Genomic DNA, 21,062 nt, shown 5'->3' on the forward strand with positions numbered 1-21,062 from the left:
TTTGGTTCGGATTTGATTGAAACGTGAAATAAATAATTGACGTACTATAATTATGAGCGCCTCTCGCAAAAAACGGATAAGGTATTATAGTTTACCTGATTGTCAGGCTGAGTTTACAAATTATAGTGTGTTCCACACGTGCTGGAGCACATCAATTTTTTTAAATTTCATTTTAACGTTATTATTAATAATTATAATTTAATCAAGTTCTTTTCAAAGTTTTGGCTCGCGGCCACCAGTAGGGCGCTGTCAAACGTAACACTAGGGAACCTAACATGACGAATACTATGGATAGGTTCAACCCACGGTCTTACATACAGATCTGGTAACGAAGGTAGTGGGGGTGGTTCATTTCATGGCCGGTTATTTATCTCACTTTGTGGCCGCCAGGCCGGCATTGTGATCGAGGGATGGATAATCAACGCGTGCGCAATGCAGCGCCAACCTAATAATATTATTATTGGCACATTTTCATCCCTACCATCCCTAACCCACGTACATCCCTAGATAGCAGCGCTGCGACATGACTATTTCAAACACTAAAAACCACGGACAGCAAGAGAACCACGCCGCTCTGTAGAAAATTGGCTTCGTTGCCAGACCTGTATGTAAAGACCGTGGTCCAAAGACATGGTCCAACCTACTCATCTCTGGTACAAATGCCTGTGCTCTTAACTCACTTCCGTACCGGAAGTTGTGGTAACAGCGGAAATGGAGAAAATTGAGCGGGATCCAAGAGATGGCGCTGGTTATCTATGATCGTTTGTCATACACAAAATAGTCCAAGGTTGACCGTTTAAAATAGAAGAATAATTACCGGGTCGTTTTGTGAATGAATACAGAGAGTGAAGCTCATTGGCAACGTGACTCGACATCTTTCGAGTGATCAAGGAATCTGGGAAAGAACTTTCCCGTAATTTAACAGATGCATATCTCTAGATCCCTACGCTGAGTAATCGGAGGTGCTGTATTCATACGCACCAGTCTGCCAGAGACAAGAGACGTTTTCGGTTGGTGTGTACGGCTCTTGTGCGCTGTACGTCGTTACGTACCACATACATATCTATATGCATACGCACATACATACATGCATCCATGCATATAACTTGCGAGGCGCATGCAGTGTGCATGAGTAACATATTTCACCACAAGCTTACGTACGACGCATGCATAGGAGTAGCCGAAGTAGCGGGCGAGAGGGAAAAGACAGGAAGTGGAAGGGGATACTCAACTGACTGGTGGAGACTCGGTCCTACATGTGGGCAACCGCCGGTTTACAGTGAACGTAATATTGGGAAATAGATTGAAAACCGAGGACTAAGAGCCCAGATCGCAAAGCAGAAAGAATACAAATGGATCCGACCACGGTGCAGCTGATACAGGTCCTCGAGAAGACCGTATCCCCGGGTGAGTGACGCGGCCGTTTAATCATTTTCTACCCCGACGACGCCGCCGCGCGCGGCAACGGCGGTTGTTTGGCCCGAGCATTTTGCAACCGTTGCATGCTCTTCGTATCCCGCTCTGTGTGAGTATGTACATACGTACTGTGTACATATTTCCTTAGCCATCATTCCCGCAGCCGAAGGCTTCGAAAAATGCCTCGAGTCTACCCTTTTGCAATCGGTTGCGATCTTGCGAACCACTCAACGACCGTTACGAGTTGGCAATGTTTCCCAAATATCTACGTTGGGATGCAGGCATTTCGCATCTCCGCCGCATCGAGCAACTGCTATGTCTAGACTCACTCGCCTTTTCTTTATTCAATTCTCGCACCCCTTAACTTAGATTCTCCCCAACAGTTTGGCTGCCCTTCCTCATCTAACCTGCTCAGCTTCCGAGGCTGACGTCAATTCAACATTCTTTCATTACCGGAAACAGTTGCGATTTTATCAAATTCGTTTTATCTCATATTGCAAACATGATTGGTTGGGAAGATGAAGTTTCTAACCCATGTCAGACGAAATTCCACTAAGCACACTCCGGCTACCCTGACACACGTCAAGTCGATTTAAGTTCATACACACGTTAACACTGTGCTTCAGTTCTCCTTGACAACCATAAATAATTAGCGGCTAAACTTCCCAATTAATACTTTACTGATTTGTTACATGATTATTTTTCAGATCAAAATGAACTTGAAGCAGCACAGAACTTTTTGGAACAGGCTGCACAAGCGAATCTTGTAAGCATTACTTGTGATATCTGGCTTACGCACACTTGTCTAAATAATGTAATGCAATTTTACTTTGGCTCTTTCAGCATGAGTTTGTGCAGCGTCTCAGTGGCGTGTTGGTCACAGCAGGAGTCAGCGCCGTTGCTCGCATGGCTGCTGGTCTGCAACTCAAAAATCAGCTGACATCCAAAGATCCAGCTCTAAAGATACAGTATCAAGAGCGGTGGCTCGCCATACCGGCTGAGTCTCGAGACTATATCAAGAAAAATGTGAGCATTGCAAGGAAAGATATATAATTGAAAGAAGGAAAAGATATTAAAAGATTTCTCTTACTTCCTCACGTGCTTTATTTTTATGCAATTTTTATTCATTTTTCATTCCTTCCTCCTGTGCTGTTTGTAGATCCTCGGTGCTTTGGGCACTGAAAATAACAGACCCAGCTCGGCTGCACAGTGCGTCGCCTACGTCGCTGTTGCAGAACTTCCTGTTCAACAATGGAGCGACCTGATACCTGTCTTAGTGAACAATGTGGCCGATCCGAACAGCACAGAAATGATGAAGGAAGCGACATTAGAAACGATCGGATATATCTGTCAGGATATTGACAGAGATGTGCTTGTTGCTCAGTCGAATCAGATACTCACTGCTATCATACATGGCATGAAGGGTTCGAGCACTTCGAATCATGTTCGACTTGCAGCTACCAGTGCTCTCTTCAATTCCCTGGAATTTACAAAAGGAAATTTTGACATTGAGGTAAGTTGACAGATTTATTTTCAAAGTGAAGGTAGCCTTGCAGTACAATTCATTTTTCACAATAATCTAGGTTATACAAAAGTTGCGAAATATTATTTGGTAAACTTACAAAATAATACAGTTACCATTCTATGAAATTTATTCCAGAGTGAGAGAAATTTTATAATGGAAGTAGTTTGCGAAGCTACCCAGTCTACTAATACCCAAGTACGAGTCGCAGCTTTGCAGTGTCTGGTAAAAATAATGTCTCTCTACTATCAGTACATGGAACCGTACATGGGCCCTGCACTTTTTCCCGTAAGTCTTGCAAGTCATGTTCAATTTATTCATTTATTTGATATAAATCGCAATTAGCCCAGCCAATTGAAACGGCGCATTCAATATGGTCCCAATTTATAACACATGTCTGACCGCGTATCAATTTGCATCGTACAGATCACCCTGGAGGCGATGAAATCTGACATAGACGAGGTGGCGCTTCAAGGAATAGAGTTCTGGTCCAACGTGTCTGACGAGGAAGTGGACTTGTCTATGGAGGAGGGGGAAGCGTGTGACGGAGGTCGACCTCCACTGCGAGTCTCTCGACATTACGCAAAAGGGGCATTGCAGTTCCTGGTGCCGGTACTTATGCAGAAGTTGACTAAGCAGGAAGAATTTGATGACGAGGATGACTGGAATCCGTCAAAAGCAGCTGGTGTATGTCTGATGCTCCTTGCGTCCTGCTGCGAGGACGCGATCGTCCCCTATGTCCTCCCGTTTGTCAAAGAGCACATAAAAAGCGAGGACTGGAGATTCAGGGATGCCGCCCTAATGGCTTTCGGTTCGATTCTGGGCGGCTTAGAGCCGAACACTCTGAGACCTCTGGTTGAGCAGGCGATGCCCACTCTAATCCACCTGATGTATGACAACAGCGTAGTCGTGCGGGATACGGCTGCCTGGACCTTCGGCCGGATATGCGAGATAATACCAGAGGCAGCGATAAGCGAGACGTACCTCAAACCTTTACTCGAATCCCTGGTGAATGGGCTCAAGGCGGAGCCAAGGGTCGCCGCGAACGTCTGCTGGGCATTCACAGGGCTTGCGGAGGCGAGCTACGAGGCTGCTGAGGCAACTGATGATGGAACACAGCCGCAGACGTACTGCATGTCTCAGTACTTTGATTTTATTATCCAGAGACTCCTGGAGACGACGGATCGTGTCGACGGAGCCCAGGCGAACCTCAGATCCGCGGCATATGAAGCGCTTATGGAAATGGTCAAGAACTCGCCCGTTGACTGTTACGTCACTGTGCAAAGGACAACGATGGTGATTCTTGAGAGACTTCAACAAGTTCTTCAGATGGAAACCCACATTCAGAGCCATTCGGATCGGGCCCAGTACAACGACCTTCAGTCCCTGCTCTGTGCTACGCTGCAATCGGTACTTAGGAAAGTTTCGCCTGAAGATGCTCCCCAAATTTCGGACGCCATAATGACTGCTCTACTCGCTATGTTCAACTCAAACTCCTGCAAAGCTGGCGGAGTGCAGGAAGATGCCCTTATGGCTGTATCTACGCTCGTCGAGGTGCTCTCTGAAGGCTTCCTCAAGTATATGGACGCGTTCAAGCCTTTCCTTTGCCTTGGCTTGAAGAACCATGCTGAATATCAAGTCTGCTGCGCGGCAGTCGGGTTGACAGGTGATATTTGCCGAGCCCTCAAGAGCAAGGTCTTACCATACTGCGATGAAATAATGACCCTCCTTCTGGAGAACCTAAGCAACAATACCGTGCACAGATCAGTCAAGCCGCAAATACTATCTGTATTTGGTGACATTGCGCTAAGTATCGGCCCTGAATTCAGAAAGTACTTGGAAATTGTTTTACAAACTCTAGCCCAAGCATCCCAGGCGAACGTCGACAGGAGTGACTACGATCTAATCGACTATTTGAATGAGCTCAGAGAGGGTGTCCTCGAGGCTTACATGGGTATCGTCCAGGGACTCAGGGGTGATGGAACTTTGCCTAGTCCTGTCAGTCTTGTCGAGCCACATGTTCCGTTCATCATACAGTTTATCACCTCCATCGCTCAAGATCGCGAACATTCAGATAGTAATATCGCTGCTGCCGCTGGCCTCCTCGGTGATCTGGTTACCGTTTTTGGCGTCAACTTGTTGCCCATGGTCGAAACTGAGCCGATAACTGATTTGTTGACCAAAGGACGCAGGTCTCGAACTAACAAGACTAAAACTCTGGCGACGTGGGCCACCAAAGAAATTCGCAGGCTGAAGAATGTGCCACTTCAGTCTAGTTGGTGAGTTTCCATGTTGCTCGTAACTTTTTTACTTTTTCCTGTTTCGGTTTTACCTGACTTCAAATTCAGCAATGCTCGTGACGAAAATCTTCCCCGATTACTTCAGTTCAATCCTACGAGCAATCCCAAACACTCTGATTATTTATTTTTTTTTGAATTCATTCCATGGTTCGACCAGCAAGATGTTATCCATTTCCAAATCACAGAAAGCTGTAATTTCTAAAACCCGAGTACAGGGGTGCTACTTGCCTATCGTTACCGAGTGCCTGCATGCGTGCCATAATGTGTGGATGAAAGTATTTTTGAAAAATTATGACTCGACTGGACTGATTTCGTATTGTATTCAGTGAAACATCGGAATCAAAGGGGCTCATGTCTGTACCAAATGTTCGGTACTACTGTCCGATAACTCTTATGAAGAGTGAATATGACAAATTGAAAATTATCATCTTCGCTCGCACACTGTATTTACTTTAGTTCGTTTTTGAACCCATCGATATCTCAGTTTGCATATTTTATACATTTCGTAATGCACGAATCTATAAGAAAATCCAGCGAGTCTGAGCAGTTGCTAGACTATTTGAAAAAAATTAGATATCACATGTGTCCCTTAAGTATATTCGACATATTAGCAAGTCGAGTATCGTGAGAAGCTGTCGAAACGGCTTGTTAGGAAAAATCTTAAAACTATAATAATAAAATAATATTGTCGTTAGGTAACGATTGCAGAACATTCGTGACTGATGAATATTTTCAAACTTTTTCATGTTCACAGATCACCTCGTGGTTGTACTGTCGTGCAATTTGATTTGACTAGAAAACTATCAAACACAATACAAAGACAACAAGATTGGATAGTACGGATGCGAATTGATAGATGTGCGTGAGTTCCAAAATGATGGCGTCTACTGGTAATGTTTAAATCTACTGGGCCAGATCTACCGGTATCTGACCAGTCCATGGTTGAATGCCGAAAACTGCCTGCAGTAGATCTGCTACATGCCGACCGAAGGATTACGGGAAGTGGATGTTGCCGATGAGTGAAACAAGAATGAAGATGAAAATTCTGATGATGTGAGTGTGTCTGAGACCAAACTTGACTCAACTAAACTGAACTGTACTGTACCGTACTGTACGGACTCAACTAAACCGAACCAAACTGAACTGAAAACTGTACTGAACTGTACTGAACTAAACTGAACTGAACTACAGCCTAACCTGCGTAATTACGACGGTGAGTTCAAGCCTGAGAAGACTTCAAATTATAAACCTGAAACCGAGCGACGCGGTAACTGTTTTCTTTTGTTGTCTGATGTAGCGCGTGTTGTGTGAATACTCCAGTAAGTTTATTGGGTAAACTTGAATTCCTGCTCGAGAATGTTTGTAATGTTGAACCATTTGTTACGAGAAAATAATGATTATGATGATGATGATGATGATGATGATGATAACCATAGCGATAATAAAGTATGAGCACAAATAGTAGGAAAGTTTCTGAGTAATGGGTGGTTACGCCAATGAAATGTGTCTGTGATGATAGAATGTACGATAGGATAAATTTTCTGTGTGAATGAGAATACGGTAGAGTTTCACTAGTAATTAACGGTCGGAGTGAATGATTTTATAATCCAATGAATGATGTAAGTCATATTGTTTCGTATGTGCTTGTCTGCTGCTATCGATGATACATTAAAATCTACGTGTTTTCTTTTTCGCTTCATAATTAGTTCTTTATTCAGTTATGTAATGCCTTGTCCAGCCTGTCCAATCATCCACAAGTGAAATTAGAAACAAATAAAAAATAGTTACGATAAATTTTAACAATCCAGAGAGCAGTGTCGCTGCCACGAACACCTTTTTCCACCGTCCGTGGTATAATGATTCAAGTGCCAAACAGTTGCGATAATTGTATTACGATTAGATATTAAATTACTAAAAGTGCCTAAAGGGTCTGGGAACTAGGAACTGTACAAGTTATATTCAATCGTCAACGCTCTCAATGTGTGTACAAGTTGCATTTAATTATATCCACACCTTGCATTTCAAAATAATGGCCATTGAACAGCGTCGACTACTTTAACTATGAATTTATGCAGACAGGAAAACTTAGACGAGGAAAATGATTAAACTATTTCTTCGCCCACCACATATATTTATTACATCTTCTTTTATTACTCCCTGTTTTCTCTTTGTAATAGCTCTCATCCACTTTAGTTTATGTTTATTGAAACCAAGAATATATAACGTGACACAAAATTATTACTCAGGAAACCTGCCAAATCTTGCACGAGCAGATATAACATTTGTTGATGTTATAGGCTCGGCAAACTTGGCCCTTGTCTTGAAATATATGTGTTGTTTTTGATTGTTACATACTAAAAATACACCTAAATGACAATTGTTATTATTGGATCATCTGAGTCCTTACTTCAACCACTCAAAAACGTCTGTGCTTATGATCAGATCAGGTAATCGATTATTTCCACGTGTACTCCAACAATACCTATATCAATACGATTATTAAACTGACTTTCGTATGGCACTTTTCTACGTCGTGAAGCGATATTTGGCACTCTGTGGTAATTGTTTCTTTTTTCATCAGTGATTTAAGTTGCTAAATTCGGTTAAAGAAAAAAAAATTTACCGAGTGAATAATCAAAGAACAGTGGGTATCTCCCATATGGATTCTGAATAAAAACATGTAACTAATAAAAGTATAGCGTCATTTTTACCATGAATTTGGCATCCCATCTATCGAATTGTCGATGGATCTTTATCAAGAGCTATGTATCACTATTACAGGTACACGAGTTCTTACCTCACAGTCACTGAAAATAAAATTTCCCCTTGCATACTCTTCGTTCTGCCAATCGACAGTTCAGTTTTGTATTGATGTAAACTTTTGTATCATCTGCAATTAAATGGACGACTGTATGCCTACTCATGGAATGTAAAAAAACATGGAATTGATGGGCCAAGGCAATCTGGCTCCGATAATTTCACTTTTACGTATATTGAGTCTGTATGGAGCTTTGTTTTTTGTGAGTATTGATTCGGAATTTCAAGATTATGTATCGATAGTCAAAAGCTTGATAATTTCACTGTAGACTGCTAAAATTATCCAAATAGATAATTATTTCCAGATTGTATGATGTGCACGGGTGCAGCCTGAAAGAATTTCATAGTGAGAGTAATAAATGATTGAATTACATTGCATCAATGGTGGCGTGGCGGGTGTAAATGATACGAAAGAACGAATAAAAATTTTGCATCCAATAGTATGAAATGCGCCAATCACTTAGAGGTCCTTTGAGATTTCTAGAAGTAGGATAACTTGGCAATACCGGGATGAAATCAAATTCGTCAGAAAACACTGGAATATTGAAGCGTTTAGGCCTTAGCCATTATTTGTAGCATCCTGATGCTGAAAAGATGTGCATCACCTGTATAATATGTGCATATAAAGCCCTAAAATTCCTTCACCATGCTGTTCAACTAATCGATTTCAACTCGGCAGCTTGACAAGCTGTCCTTAAATATAACTTGCATTTTGTAGGGTGAATTATATTGTAATTACTATTTTGAATAGAAGAAAACCAGCCGCTATATGTGTGGGGTGGTTGCGCACTGCCCCAGAGGTCAGTATGACGAATTACGTGTGGTAAATTAGGATTAAATTTTATGGTAGCCAATCCATTTATCGTACGCTGTTATGTTGTAAATGTGTATAACCGAGTGGTCGAACGAATTTATGCCTACACGGCCTGGAACAAATAAACAATGATTAAGATTCTGCCGGCTGTATGTCGGGATATATTTTACTTTATGATGGACATGCAGCCTAAAACATTCCTATTTAGTCAGTAAATCGTTATTATTTTGATTACTAAAATGACAAGTACAAGTTGCGAGAGGTCGCGGGGAGGGGGGTTCTTTACCCGTTGTTTATTTGTCTGGACGAGAATCAAGGGCGATTCCAAGCGAGGTGGGGCGAATGATATTCCGGTGTTTAAACGTGCTATTGTGTGACGAGAACAACATGTGACTACGTGCAGATGATAATGAAACGTAGACCTGTGTTGTACAATTGTCAAAGAATGTACTTGTAAAATCTGCAATATTTAGGAAGGTGATTGATGTACTTTGCAATGGCAGTTGTGGCGCCAAATATATTTTTGAATGGAAAGATCTCAAGGAATGCATAAAAGAGAGTGTGCCATACAAAGTGTATTTCCTGCTTGTGAGTCTGTTTTTAATATATACATATATTTTTTCTTTAATTCGAATGACAAGGAAGTTGAAAAGACACGTGAGTGAGATGAGAAAAATGAATGTAGTAATAATCAAACTTATCGCAGTCTTCTCGTTAAATTTGCGTAGATTCATCTGGTGCAAATTTTAATTAAACTGATTCAGATTGTAACGCTACGATTATTATCAAAGATATTGTTTTCCAAATTTGGCACACCACCTGCTTTATTTTGGATATGTCAATACAGACCGACTCGGTCTGCTGAGCTCGAATCGCACCAACCAGATACAAACGAATATGCATCTGAATACGATATTATTTGTCTGTTTTCAATCACTTGATCCTTTTTTTTTCTTTTTTTTTTTTTTTTTTGTAGAATACTAACTTGCAGAGAACCAGAACAATTATGACATGTAATAAAGAATCATTCTCCAAGTATCATTGATAATCATTATTTCCATACCGAGCATGAAATCAATCCTCTCTAATGCGCTGTGTGTCAGCAGTGCCCTTAATCTCTCTTAAGCATCTCCAGCCTAATTCAATTATAGAAGAACCACCCCAGGACTGGATATTTTTTTACACGTCATCGTTGCCATTCGTCTAGAGTGCCACCCTATTGCCATTTGACACGGTTCCACTATTTCCTGAAACTCTTGGACACCTTTTTACTGAATCCACAATTTGTGGCTGCCACAATCACAGTTTTCGTTAGCAATTTTTTGTATGTCACGTGTATGAGACACAACTAAGCTTGATACATGTTACCTGACCTTTTTCTAAGGCTTCCTTGAGGTTTCAGTAGCCTGAGACCAGCCCCTCATCATTGCCAGTATGAATGTTCAAGATAACTCGGGGCCAGATGACAGGCAAGTACATCGTGTCGACGACGACGACGTGAGTATGCATCTAAATCTCACTCAGTTTATTCGTACAGAAATTTTTTTCGTCTATCCATTCAGTGGTCTGGTGTGATAACAAAGTTTGCTAAAACTAGTAGGCTCATGTGACATAAATTGGTTTATAACACACCTTATTACACCTCTACACGCTTACCAGATATAGGTGCCAAAATATCCCTGAATTTGTTGTATGCCAATTTTCAATGCTCAGCAGTTCCATTCGCCAAGTTGGTAAATGGTAAAGATCACCTTACAATTATTACTTTTCCTGAACGGATTAAAATGCAAACAAAATCCAGGTATCCTGCAAAATCTTGCAAGTCGCTCGCAATACATAGTCTGAGCCAAAATACCAAAATACCAATTTGACATGTTTAGCCACTTTAATTTCCTCTGGTAGCCCGATTCCTTGCCATTATTAAACTTGTAAGTCATCACTGCTTCGACTCTCTCACAAACTTTGCCACAGGATGGATTCGACCTTGACGATCTGTTACCCATCGTCGGAGAGTTTGGTCGTTACCAACGGCTGCTTCTATGGTTCGTCTGTCTACCAGCATGTTTGCCATGCGGATTTTGCGCCTTCAATCAGCTTTTCATGTCTGAAACTCCTCCACACTGGTGCAAAGTACCTGGACTCGAGGGTCTCGATCCTCCTCAGAGACGGCATCTTGGCATCCCTAGTCAGGTGCGTCAATAAGAGACCCTATTAAAGTCACCTCAGGTATTACTTGCTTGTCCAAATCTGGTAAGTAAAATAACTTTGATCCTCTGCACATACTACACTTGTTTTAGATCTGTATGTACATACCTACTCGTAGCGTTGAATGGGATTCATTTCTTTCATTACAGCAAACTCTTTCCTTTCCTTTTTTCCATGTACCGATGATAAACGGTCGCTTGGTAGGGGGACAACGAATCTTACAGCCGTTGCACCCGTTACAACATTAATTGGGAAACGCCGGCGATGCTAATGGCCGAGTATCTTACACCCAACGCTTCCTGGTCTGTAATTCCGTGCGATCATGGCTGGGAGTACGATGAGTCGGAGGTGACTTCTTCCATCGTTATCGACGTATGTTTGGTTGCTACGCGTATTCTTGCTCTATGGTATTATATGGCTCCTGTAAGTAAAGGTAGATACACTGATTTCGGAGATTAACTAAACCTGTCATGTGTTACTGTTCACAGTTCAATCTCGTCTGTAATTATTCCATCTACCCGACATTTGGACTGGTTGCTCTTAACACAGGAGGACCAATTGGCGTTTACCTTTTCGGCATGTTGAATGACAGGTAAAATTTGAATTCACTAATGTTCCCAATTAGTGTTTAATTGCAATATCAAAAATCGTACGACATCCATTTTCTCATTTTGAGGGCAGAATCGGACGCCGACTATCGTTCTTCATATGTTTGGCAACGCTGATCACGGGTGGATTCCTAACGTCTGTGGCAAACTCCTTCTGGACTTGGGCCGGAACCCGATTCATTGTGGGCCTGACGATTCCTGCAATTTATCAAATACCGTTTATTATTTGTAAGATCATTAGGATCGCTCTTTAAATCAGATGCAATCCGAGCTGTGTGAGCAGAGTCATGAATTGTTCCACCATAATCCAATTGTCTAGGACAGAATTATCCAATCTTTGGTGGGAAAAAAATCGGTTGGCTTAAACTCGCACCCGTAGTCCTGCACAATAGTAGCCATGGCAGAAATTCTCAAACAAGTTTGGTTATTTTTTCACAGCCCTGGAGCTCGTAGGGCCAAATTACCGCTCCTTCGTCACTGTCATGACCTGCACATTCTACACTATCGGATTGTGTACGCTGGCAGGTGTTACGTATCTGGTTCGCGACTGGCGACTCCTCGCCCTGACGACCAGTGCCCCGTTCCTACTGTACTTTCTGTATTGGTGGTCAGTAGCGTAAAACATAATACTTGAGCCCTCCCCACATTCAAAGAGAACAGTGAGAACATGCCAAATGGCCAAATTAATACTCGTAAGCTTCTCGGTGTTATTGAATAGTAAGGCCAACTATGGGCAAAGGTTCCTTCCAGAATCTCCACGCTGGCTGCTGGCGAAGGGTCGTCTGGAGGAAGCGAATGAAATTTTGGAAACACTAGCAAGGGTGAATGGCAAAGAGCTTCCTGATTCGTTCACCCAGAAGCTTCGCCAGCGGATGACCATGTCACGATCTAAGAGCGAAGAGGAACGACTCCGCAGCGGACCCGGCATCCTCGCACTTTTTAAAACGCCAAATATGCGTCTGAAAACGTGCCTGATAACTCTGAACTGGTAATTTTGAGGTGTATTAATAAAACGCGTACCAACTATTCGAATCACGATACAACTGGTGGTACGTGTAGTCAACTTGAAAGATGAAGTCCAAAGGTCATGTGTTTTTTTATTAGTCTTTAAAAATATCTATCATAATTCTCTCCAAACTGTGCATAGGTAGATAGAAAGAAAGCATTTTGAGAAAGGTAGCCCAAGTTTTTAAATTTTCAATTCGAATCCCCCGTTTGCAAAATATCCCGAATTCCATGTCAACTATATTTCCCTGTCTATTTCACGTCTGTAAAATTGATGGGATCGGTTAGCATTTGAAAAGCATGATCTCTGTACAAACCCGAATTACACAATTATAATTTAGAAGCGTCGTAATATCGGGACCATTTATCAACTATGACCAATGCTTTGCCAGATACCCTTCTAATCGATGAACCTACCGATCAACGATTTTTCTGCATCTTTTTAGGTTTGCCAACAACATGGTTTATGTTGGCCTCTCATATTATGGGCCAGCACTTGGAAGTGAAGAGCATTTGAGTTTCTTCTTCTCATCGTTGGCAGAAATACCAAGCTACATGGCGTGCTGGGTGGTCATGGATCGTTGGGGTAGACGGTGGCCCCTGTGTCTCTGCATGGTCGTAGCTGGCGCGTCGTGCATAGCGACGGTCATTCTTCCCGAAGGTATGTGTCAAATTACAAAAGTATCCCTCTGATCCTGGTAAAGTTGGGAAAACGGTCGACTGTCAAGCTCGCGCCAATGTCTGGTACCTTTGTATTTCGCAGCGCTCTCCTCTGCCTTGCAACAATGATCCCCAATATCACTTTCCGGTTTTTAGGCGTATGCCACTGCCTGAAGCAAATAGATTGAAAAAGTTGTCGATAGAAACAACACCGACAAGATTGTTGTTGATGTAAAATGTAGAATGATGATTATGGCTGAATGAGGTTGACGCGTATTTTTCTCTCACATTAAACTAACACAAAAAAGAACAAAAAAAAAACAAAAAACAGACTTTGATAAAGCTGATATTTTTGCAGTTGAGCTACTTCCACAACAAATAAACATACCATCCCTGGCCAAAAGCAAACTGAAGACGATGTTGTCGAAGAATAGCTGTTCTACCTTGGCGCGAGCTAAACATGGCCAAACTGCCCTTCAACGCTGTGGGATTACCTATTGTAGGGCAAAGAATTTCGACCTTGGATAAAAATTAACCGCCACAAACTGTCCTGTGTACGACCAACGACTTTGTTGTCGAAATTGGTAAATTTCGGATATTTCCGAAACCTGAGATTGTTTATCCTCGTTTACTAACTGGACACGAAAATCTGCAATATACTTACAACCACTTTCGTACTTGCAGACGCCGTTACAGCTACTCTAATTTTATTCTTGCTGTCCAAGTCCGCGATTTCAGCGTCCTTCCTCATTATTTACCCGTTCGCTGGAGAACTTTATCCAACTCAACTGCGGGGAGCTGCCATTGGATTTTCCGCTTATGTCAGTGGATTAGGATTGATCATCATACCGTTCATCACCTACTTGGCAAGTGGTTCAGATTTTTGATCAATGTAGGGAATTGAAGAGAAGCAGAATATATTATTATTGACCAAATCTGGGTATTGAAAAAGATCTTCAGCTCTTTGATGTTGAAATGTATCATGAGCGCATTATTAATTTTTAACAGGGCACAGAAAACCTCGTCCTCCCTCTGATCATTCTCGGAATGGTGTCGATGATCGGTGGGCTGTCGGGGCTCCGTTTACCGGAGACTTTGCATTACCGTTTACCACAAACAGTGGAGGAGGGTGAGCTGTTTGGGAAAAATTGGTCGTGGGCAGATTGTATACGGTGTATACCGAAAAGGTAAATTTTTACAACACTACATATACTTTGCATAATTTTACTCTATCCCGAACCCTCTTATCACGCGCGTTTTGGGTTCTCATCACCTCTGAGAAGAGCAACATGTGTTTCTAGAAGGGTTTAAATTACAATGTGTCTAGTTGTAAAAGTTATTCGTTTCTGGCTTCCGCAGGCCATCGTCGACGACGACTTCGTATGAGGATCTTTCAGCCGGCGAGACAGTTGAAATGCAGCAAACACCAGACCCGTTTCATGCTACCGAAAAAACTGCTTCCGAGGAGTCTCCTCTCAACACTGGAAAGGATTGCCGCGATTCTCATGCCAGTATGCGGCGACTTGTTCGCCAATCAAGCGTAATGGACACACAGCGAGACTCTGATGGAGCCATAAAGTTGGCTTACTGGTTTTAGAGTCAGGTAAATAGCTATAATTTGAAGCGTTGTAAAACGGAGAGAATTTTTCTCAGCTTGCTTTGTACAGTTTACACTGATTCCATCAATAATGAATAAAACGTTATTCTCCTAATAGTTTTTACGAAAACTTGCTTCACAGATCTCTGGAAATTCTTCGAATATCCGCTAAGCGATCATTCTCCGTCGGTCTGGTTTTCCAACAAACGAATTAGAGCGTCATTGGTTCGGAACATTGGGCCGTGTCCGGGGATAATGTAATCAGCATATTTCATTATTCGCAAACGTGAGGAAGTCTGAATTTTCCGGAGTGCAAAGGTACCAACTTCTTTCCACAATGATGGATCTGCGACGTCTTCTTCCTTCTCAAACAAGTCACCTGCACGCCGACCGTTACATTTTATGTGAATATATGTAAATAAGATATACAGAGGATTAAAAGAATTATTCGGGTTTTATACCTCCGCTAAGTTATTTCATGGATTAAATTAAGAGCGCGATCTTTACCTGTTATAGCATACTTGACAGACTCCCTCCCTGTACCAGCTTCTACTAAAACTGTGACATCCTCGTAAGTGTGCCCAGGTGTTGCGGTAATACTGACTCCATTGCAGAGTTGGTAATCTTCTGTGGCAGAGATGAAGCAATGTCTTATTTTATATACTAAAAATTGATATTCCTGCAGCTTCAATCGAAAATTCAAGTCGCCACTAATTGGTGTGCCAATAACAGAGGTGTTTACCGTCCTGAAGCTGCTTCTCATAAAAAATAGTCCCTTGGTGAACATTGTAGCCAACAATGTGTTCTGCATTGAGAAATAAATTATTATTTCCTATGTGATCCGCGTGGCCATGTGTGCAAACAACATAATCAATGTTTCTTGGTTGTACGTTGTGTCTCTCCAAAGCTACGTAGAATTAAACAAAGCGAACAATGACATCACGTGATTATTAGCATTAAGATATCGAAATATTTGTCTCTGATATGTTCATGGTTCTCAGGATAACAGATATAATATTCTACCCTCAACGAGACGTTCTCGGTCCCAGGCCGTCATTGTATCCACGATAATGATTTTTGGTCCTTTGATAAGCGTGCATGTGCAGTTGGCCTCTGTTCTGTTGTGACTGAGACGTTTCGAGTAGCCGTTAAATAATACAACTACATCCAACATCTCTGAAAACTTTGTTTCTTCTTTCACTATATGTGATATTATTGAAACCCTTAACCTCGAAAGAAAATGAGCACGGAAATAGGTGTAATAGTTTTAAGTTACGCTAATAGACTCTACTGAAGTGAATTCTATGAAAGCCTCATTAGATGACGTTGTAAACGATGGCACAGATTTCTTATCCTTCAACTTCCTACTTATGGAGCGAATAGAAGAAAGGCACTTTTTAACGGAAGGCGTGTTCAAAATGTGGTTAAAAAAAATAATCAGTGTGTGACAATTCTACCGTCACCTTCGTAATGATGGCTCGGTAGTTGTCATACGCACGAGTAGATGGCATTGAGTGTTACTTTTTAAAAAATTTTTTTCCACTGTTATTTCGTTGGAGCTTTGATCTCAGCTGATCTTCGGAGTGAATCCAGTCCGTAATCATCTGTAACGGATTCATTGATATTGTACATACTAATATCCATGAATGAATCCCGTTGTTAACAAGTTGAGCTTGCATGGAAAAAAAGAAGGGGAAGAGTTATCGATTGTCATATATATCAGTGATAGTCGCCTAAAGTCAGCACTTCGGCATTCACAATCGGTCGCACTCAAGTCGCACGTTCTGACCATCGATTACGCCATACCGGCAACAGGGTGACGAGGTTGAACGCAACAGTAAACCAGACTATCTTATCCCCTTACTGACAAAAGTACGGAGTATGAAATGTCATCCTGGTAGACAATTAGTGACCCGTGTCTATCTTACATGCAGTAATAGCAGGGGCAGAAACGCCGAGAAAAGATTGTGCTGTGCTAATCTCGTAGCTCGAGAGGCATCTTAGATACGCATACACAATCATATGAATATTCGAAAGTGAATTGTCTACATATATAAATTACTACTAGCTGGTATGTATGTACCAGTCAAGATTCAGTTCCCTCGCCCGGCATATCTACTGGTAAAACGGTTGTAACCAGTTTTTTCAACATGCTGCGCCGTGTGATTATATCTAGAGCTAGCAGTCACATTAATCCGTTTTGCTGCCCACGCTTCTACCCACAGACTTCTAATTTTCATTCCACCAAGGTAAATACATAGCCTAATGTTATTATAATCTCAGTAATGGTTGGCTATTCTTTAAACTTCATATTTGACAAATTATACAAAATAAAACTCAACTCTTTGCTACACTTAAAAACTATGAGTAAATGTCACCTAATTGTTTCCTTTTTGTTAATTTCTATTATCAACTTTTCAGCAACTCAAGCATGATAGTAACAAACCTGACCCAGCAAACCCAATTTCCCGCACCCTGGGAGCGCTCTCATACGACTTCAGACAGCTCAAAAAACGCCTGACCATGTCACAGGCAGAGCGTGAGCTTGAGGATAACACGGAAGGTGATGTTCCGTATGATTTCCCAAAGCAGTGCGACGTCATTATCATTGGTGGAGGTGCGATGGGCAGCTCTATTGCTTACTGGCTTAGAAAACGCGCTCTTCATGGTCTTCGTGTAGTTGTAATTGAAAAAGATCCCACAGTAAGTGCATAAAAATTGGATTGCAAAGATAATACATACATAAATACTTTCCATTTCGAAACAAAATTGCCCCATGCATATTGCATGTATAAACGTAACAAAATCGATATATTTCTACGTATGTGTATGAACTTTCCCATATCCCTAACGAGGGATGTTGAACCTTTGACAATGTTTGAAAAATAATGACATCTCATTGCAGTACCAGAAATGTTCCTCAGTTTTGTCCGCTGGAGGTCTTCGTCAGCAATTCTCTTTGGAAGAAAATATTGAAATGTCGCTGTACGGGGCAGAGTTCTTACGTAACATGGGTGAATACTTGAGTATCGAAGGAGAGCCGCAGGTAGATCCGCAATTTCATCCATATGGATACTTATTTTTGGCATCTGAAGCAGGCGCCGATACACTTAAGAGAAATTCTGTACTGCAAAATTCTCTGGGGGCGAAGAACTTGCTATTGACCCCTGAAAAATTGACACAAAATTTTCCTTGGATCAACACTGACGGTATAGAGCTTGGCTGCTATGGTCTACAAAACGAGGGTTGGTTTGATCCATGGACACTCCTTAGTGGCCTGAAAAACAAAGCTATACACCTCGGAGCTGAATACATCGCAGCCGAAGCTGTAGGATTTGAATTCAAGCAAAACCCTAACATAGAAGTATCCGGCATTCCTGCGGGCCAGTATGTCGGACTGGACAAGCTAACAGTAAGTTAAAATTTGTGACGATTGTCGTTTACTTTCATTATAGGATTATTTTTTTTATCGCTGTGTCTGATTCAAATTTGTCGATATTTTATCCTAAAACATTTTCCACAAAAGAGGCGCAAATTGAAAAGGATAATGCGTAAATAGACTTGGAGAACAGTCTTATGTCAAGTATCGTTTATCTTTGGTAAAAAAAAAAGGATTCTCAAGTCGCGCATCATTAATCATTGCAGGTAAGAACAAAATAATCCAAGGACGTATTCACCTCAGCAATTTGAAACAAACCTTGTACAAAACCTAGGCTCAGATCTCTGTTACAATAGGCATCTTACTAATTTTTAGGTAAGAACCCAATCTGGAGAAGAGAGGAGCATCCAATTTGCAATAGCTATCATAGCTGCTGGGGCACACAGCAACGATATAGCGAGAATGGCAAAAATCGGGACTGGGCCTGGAATGTTGAGCGTGCCATTGCCTGTCGAGCCCAGGTAAGCCAAATATAAAAATTTTCAACTACCGTTGTTAATCTGTGTGTATTCGTCAGGAAGAGGTATGTCTATTGCTTTCACTCCCCTGACGGCCCTGGACTCAACACGCCGCTGACGATAGATCCTACAGGAACGTACTTTAGGTGAGCAGACGTGACTTATGCAACTTATCTTCTCGCCTTAATCTATTTCACTCAAACACGTTGAAACAGGAGGGAAGGTTTGGCTGGCAATTATATTTGCGGACGGTCTCCAGAACTGGTAGATGAACCGGCGGTCGACAACCTCGAAGTCGACCTTGAATACTTCGATCAAAAAATTTGGCCTATATTAGCGAAAAGAGTCGAGGCGTTTGGGAACTTGAAGGTAAATTCCAACCCATGGTATTGTCATATCTAAATATTAAATTAATTTATAGGCATTCAGAATTCCCTGAAAATTCCAAGCTTATTAGTGTCTGTTTAAAAATTTTAGCTGGGCTTAAAATCTATTTTACTACTTGAATTAGTGGATTATGCAAGTGCAAACGGAAGTAGATTGTCCAAAATATGTCGCGTATCTAATGGTATAAAGATGCGTGGGCTAAAAAGACGAATTTGGTGGTAAAAGGGTGTATAATTTTTCGTTTCGCAGCATTCGCTACACGAGCACTCATTACATAACACTCAATTCTACGCTTTTTCATCACCAATATACATTTTTATTTATTGCATTTATAGATCGTACAAGGTTGTATTCGCCGTTTCTGTGTTTTTATTTCGTAAATGACGCGAAAATTTTCGAAACCTAATGATTTGTCGATTTCGGGAAAAATGGGTAAAATTTTTTATCTTCTCAAAAAGCATTATTGAACGGAATGCTATAAGGTCGCATGTAGACGTTTTTGTCCTTACACCATTAATGAACATGATTATTTTTCATAAAGTTTATTGATCAATTTTTTTAGTTTTAACGGTTTTAAATATATTCTCATGTTTTTCGCGTAAATACAAAGGGTGAAAAAAAATACGCTTTTTTACCATTACGCGCGGTAAAACAGGTGAATAACGCATTTGCAAAACAAGATGTTTTAAATGCATTGTAGCAATGAAACTCTAGTAGATAATAATATCAAAGAAAGGAAAAAATTTCACGATTGCCAAAAAACGCGCACTATTGGCCGACTTTGCTGGAAAATTCAAATACCCTTTTAATTTTCTGAGCACGAGGCAATAAATACTTCATTATTGACTTATTGTGCCCTCTAATTACCACCTATGCTTGCTGCATAGGCACGGGGCACTTTGCAAGGCAATATCCATATATGAATAGATATTACATTAATTACGGATGTGCATGAAAATTTTGTCTCCAGAATTAGTTAGTGCTGGTACTTTAATAATATATATTTAATAATTGATTGTTATTGCAGGTAAAAAGTTCGTGGGCAGGTTTTTACGAGTACAATAAATTTGACGAAAACGGAATCATTGGCATGCATCCGTACTACCACAATTTATACCTGGCAACTGGATTCAGTGGCCATGGAATTCAACACGCACCAGCTGTGGGTCGAGCTATATCAGAGCTCATTATAGATGGTCGATTTGTAACGATAGACTTAACAAGGCTAGGTTTCGATAGAATAATTACGTTAGAACCAATGCTAGAAGCGAATATCGTCTGAAAGGCTATCTATAGATAGAAAAAAACAAAGGATATGCTATTCAAGTTGCATTCAATTTATTGGTACAGATTAATAACATGGTCAGAGGGTCTGCCATACATTCATATTTTATCCAGTTTTATCTCAGTGGAGATGGATATGTACTGTTACATAAGTATGGTTACACATACAAAAGCGGTTCGACATGGTTATCTGTCAGAGAGCAATATAGTACCACACTTGCACGAAATTTTTACATCTGCTCTTGATACAAAAATAAAAAAAAAAAACTTGAGACTAATAGGTTATCCAAAGTACCAAATCTGAGTTTGCTGACAGGTGTCTCATTTTAGAAAATAAAGTATCCTTTAAACATAAAACAATGTCTTGCACTTGAATATTTGTACCCAGTATCCTCCGTATCAAGTTCTCAAAACCCTTGCTCAAAACCAGATAGCACGGTATACACAGCGCACGTGCAGTGACCAGTTTTGTCTCCAACAGGATACATTCCAGGGTATTCAGACAGTGTATGCGTCCCGAACTTCCTACTGTGATTCAAATAAGTTGAGC

At 41.1% G+C, this 21,062-nt stretch overlaps 4 protein-coding genes and 1 long non-coding RNA gene across 11 annotated transcripts; 3 read left to right on the forward strand and 2 right to left on the reverse strand.

The window, feature by feature from the left end:
* The first annotated feature begins 766 nt into the window (after positions 1-766).
* LOC124305038 (importin subunit beta-1) lies at positions 767-10,366 on the forward strand. Of its 2 annotated transcripts, none has more exons than XM_046763995.1 (7): positions 767-1,407; positions 2,124-2,182; positions 2,260-2,442; positions 2,576-2,929; positions 3,077-3,226; positions 3,365-5,217; positions 5,993-6,940. In XM_046763995.1, coding segments are annotated over exons 1-7 (2,655 nt in total). In that variant the 5' UTR covers positions 767-1,352; the 3' UTR covers positions 5,994-6,940. The 2 variants fall into 2 exon arrangements, with proteins under 2 accessions (XP_046619951.1, XP_046619950.1); XM_046763994.1 differs by lacking the exon at positions 5,993-6,940 and adding an exon at positions 10,254-10,366 and having other exon boundaries at positions 1,139-1,407.
* Positions 7,366-11,779, reverse strand: LOC124305056 (uncharacterized). Of its 2 annotated transcripts, none has more exons than XR_006908310.1 (4): positions 11,644-11,779; positions 11,183-11,495; positions 9,933-11,077; positions 7,366-8,981 (listed from the first exon to the last, which is right to left on the reverse strand). It is a non-coding gene; the product is annotated as an uncharacterized LOC124305056 (long non-coding RNA). The 2 variants fall into 2 exon arrangements; XR_006908311.1 differs by having other exon boundaries at positions 9,933-11,116.
* LOC124305040 (carcinine transporter) lies at positions 10,254-15,402 on the forward strand. Of its 2 annotated transcripts, XM_046763997.1 has the most exons (12): positions 10,254-10,366; positions 10,841-11,059; positions 11,279-11,446; positions 11,563-11,666; positions 11,756-11,910; positions 12,121-12,289; positions 12,422-12,670; positions 13,134-13,348; positions 14,032-14,213; positions 14,356-14,534; positions 14,707-14,950; positions 15,087-15,402. In XM_046763997.1, exons 1-11 carry the CDS (start codon positions 10,304-10,306, stop codon positions 14,942-14,944), a joined length of 1,941 nt encoding a protein of 646 aa, XP_046619953.1. In that variant the 5' UTR covers positions 10,254-10,303; the 3' UTR covers positions 14,945-14,950; positions 15,087-15,402. The 2 variants fall into 2 exon arrangements, with proteins under 2 accessions (XP_046619953.1, XP_046619954.1); XM_046763998.1 differs by lacking the exons at positions 10,254-10,366; positions 10,841-11,059 and having other exon boundaries at positions 11,339-11,497.
* Positions 14,558-16,402, reverse strand: LOC124305051 (metallo-beta-lactamase domain-containing protein 1). Of its 4 annotated transcripts, none has more exons than XM_046764022.1 (4): positions 15,968-16,402; positions 15,687-15,749; positions 15,452-15,568; positions 14,558-15,323 (listed from the first exon to the last, which is right to left on the reverse strand). In XM_046764022.1, exons 1-4 carry the CDS (start codon positions 16,116-16,118, stop codon positions 15,121-15,123), a joined length of 534 nt encoding a protein of 177 aa, XP_046619978.1. In that variant the 5' UTR covers positions 16,119-16,402; the 3' UTR covers positions 14,558-15,120. The 4 variants fall into 4 exon arrangements, with proteins under 4 accessions (XP_046619978.1, XP_046619976.1, XP_046619977.1 ...); XM_046764020.1 differs by having other exon boundaries at positions 15,687-15,851; positions 15,968-16,401; XM_046764021.1 differs by having other exon boundaries at positions 15,452-15,571; positions 15,968-16,399.
* A 99-nt stretch (positions 16,403-16,501) lies between these two features.
* LOC124305045 (FAD-dependent oxidoreductase domain-containing protein 1) lies at positions 16,502-20,869 on the forward strand. Its single transcript, XM_046764011.1, has 7 exons — positions 16,502-17,193; positions 17,366-17,647; positions 17,850-18,356; positions 18,699-18,844; positions 18,901-18,987; positions 19,057-19,210; positions 20,256-20,869. Exons 1-7 carry the CDS (start codon positions 17,095-17,097, stop codon positions 20,508-20,510), a joined length of 1,530 nt encoding a protein of 509 aa, XP_046619967.1. The 5' UTR covers positions 16,502-17,094; the 3' UTR covers positions 20,511-20,869.
* The last annotated feature ends 193 nt before the right edge of the window (positions 20,870-21,062 follow it).

This window comes from Neodiprion virginianus, chromosome 5 (assembly GCF_021901495.1).
Source record: "Neodiprion virginianus isolate iyNeoVirg1 chromosome 5, iyNeoVirg1.1, whole genome shotgun sequence".
Classification (NCBI taxonomy): domain Eukaryota; kingdom Metazoa; phylum Arthropoda; class Insecta; order Hymenoptera; family Diprionidae; genus Neodiprion; species Neodiprion virginianus.

Bases quoted from the DNA above. Each gene is read 5' to 3' on its own strand.
- LOC124305045 (XM_046764011.1), top strand. From the start codon at position 17,095: ATGCTGCGCCGTGTGATTATATCTAGAGCTAGCAGTCACATTAATCCG. The intron at 17,194-17,365 runs GTAAATACATAG...TCAACTTTTCAG, and splicing joins CTAATTTTCATTCCACCAAG to CAACTCAAGCATGATAGTAA. The intron at 18,988-19,056 runs GTGAGCAGACGT...ACGTTGAAACAG, and splicing joins CCTACAGGAACGTACTTTAG to GAGGGAAGGTTTGGCTGGCA.
- LOC124305038 (XM_046763994.1), top strand. From the start codon at position 1,353: ATGGATCCGACCACGGTGCAGCTGATACAGGTCCTCGAGAAGACCGTA. The intron at 1,408-2,123 runs GTGAGTGACGCG...ATTATTTTTCAG, and splicing joins CGAGAAGACCGTATCCCCGG to ATCAAAATGAACTTGAAGCA. The intron at 2,443-2,575 runs GTGAGCATTGCA...TGCTGTTTGTAG, and splicing joins GAGACTATATCAAGAAAAAT to ATCCTCGGTGCTTTGGGCAC.
- LOC124305051 (XM_046764019.1), bottom strand. From the start codon at position 16,118: ATGTTGGATGTAGTTGTATTATTTAACGGCTACTCGAAACGTCTCAGT. The intron at 15,572-15,686 runs GTAAACACCTCT...TCTCTGCCACAG, and splicing joins TGAGAAGCAGCTTCAGGACG to AAGATTACCAACTCTGCAAT. The intron at 15,324-15,451 runs GTAAAGATCGCG...GTCGGCGTGCAG, and splicing joins TGTCAAGTATGCTATAACAG to GTGACTTGTTTGAGAAGGAA.
- LOC124305040 (XM_046763997.1), top strand. From the start codon at position 10,304: ATGAATGTTCAAGATAACTCGGGGCCAGATGACAGGCAAGTACATCGT. The intron at 11,667-11,755 runs GTAAAATTTGAA...TTTTGAGGGCAG, and splicing joins TTCGGCATGTTGAATGACAG to AATCGGACGCCGACTATCGT. The intron at 12,671-13,133 runs GTAATTTTGAGG...GCATCTTTTTAG, and splicing joins TGCCTGATAACTCTGAACTG to GTTTGCCAACAACATGGTTT.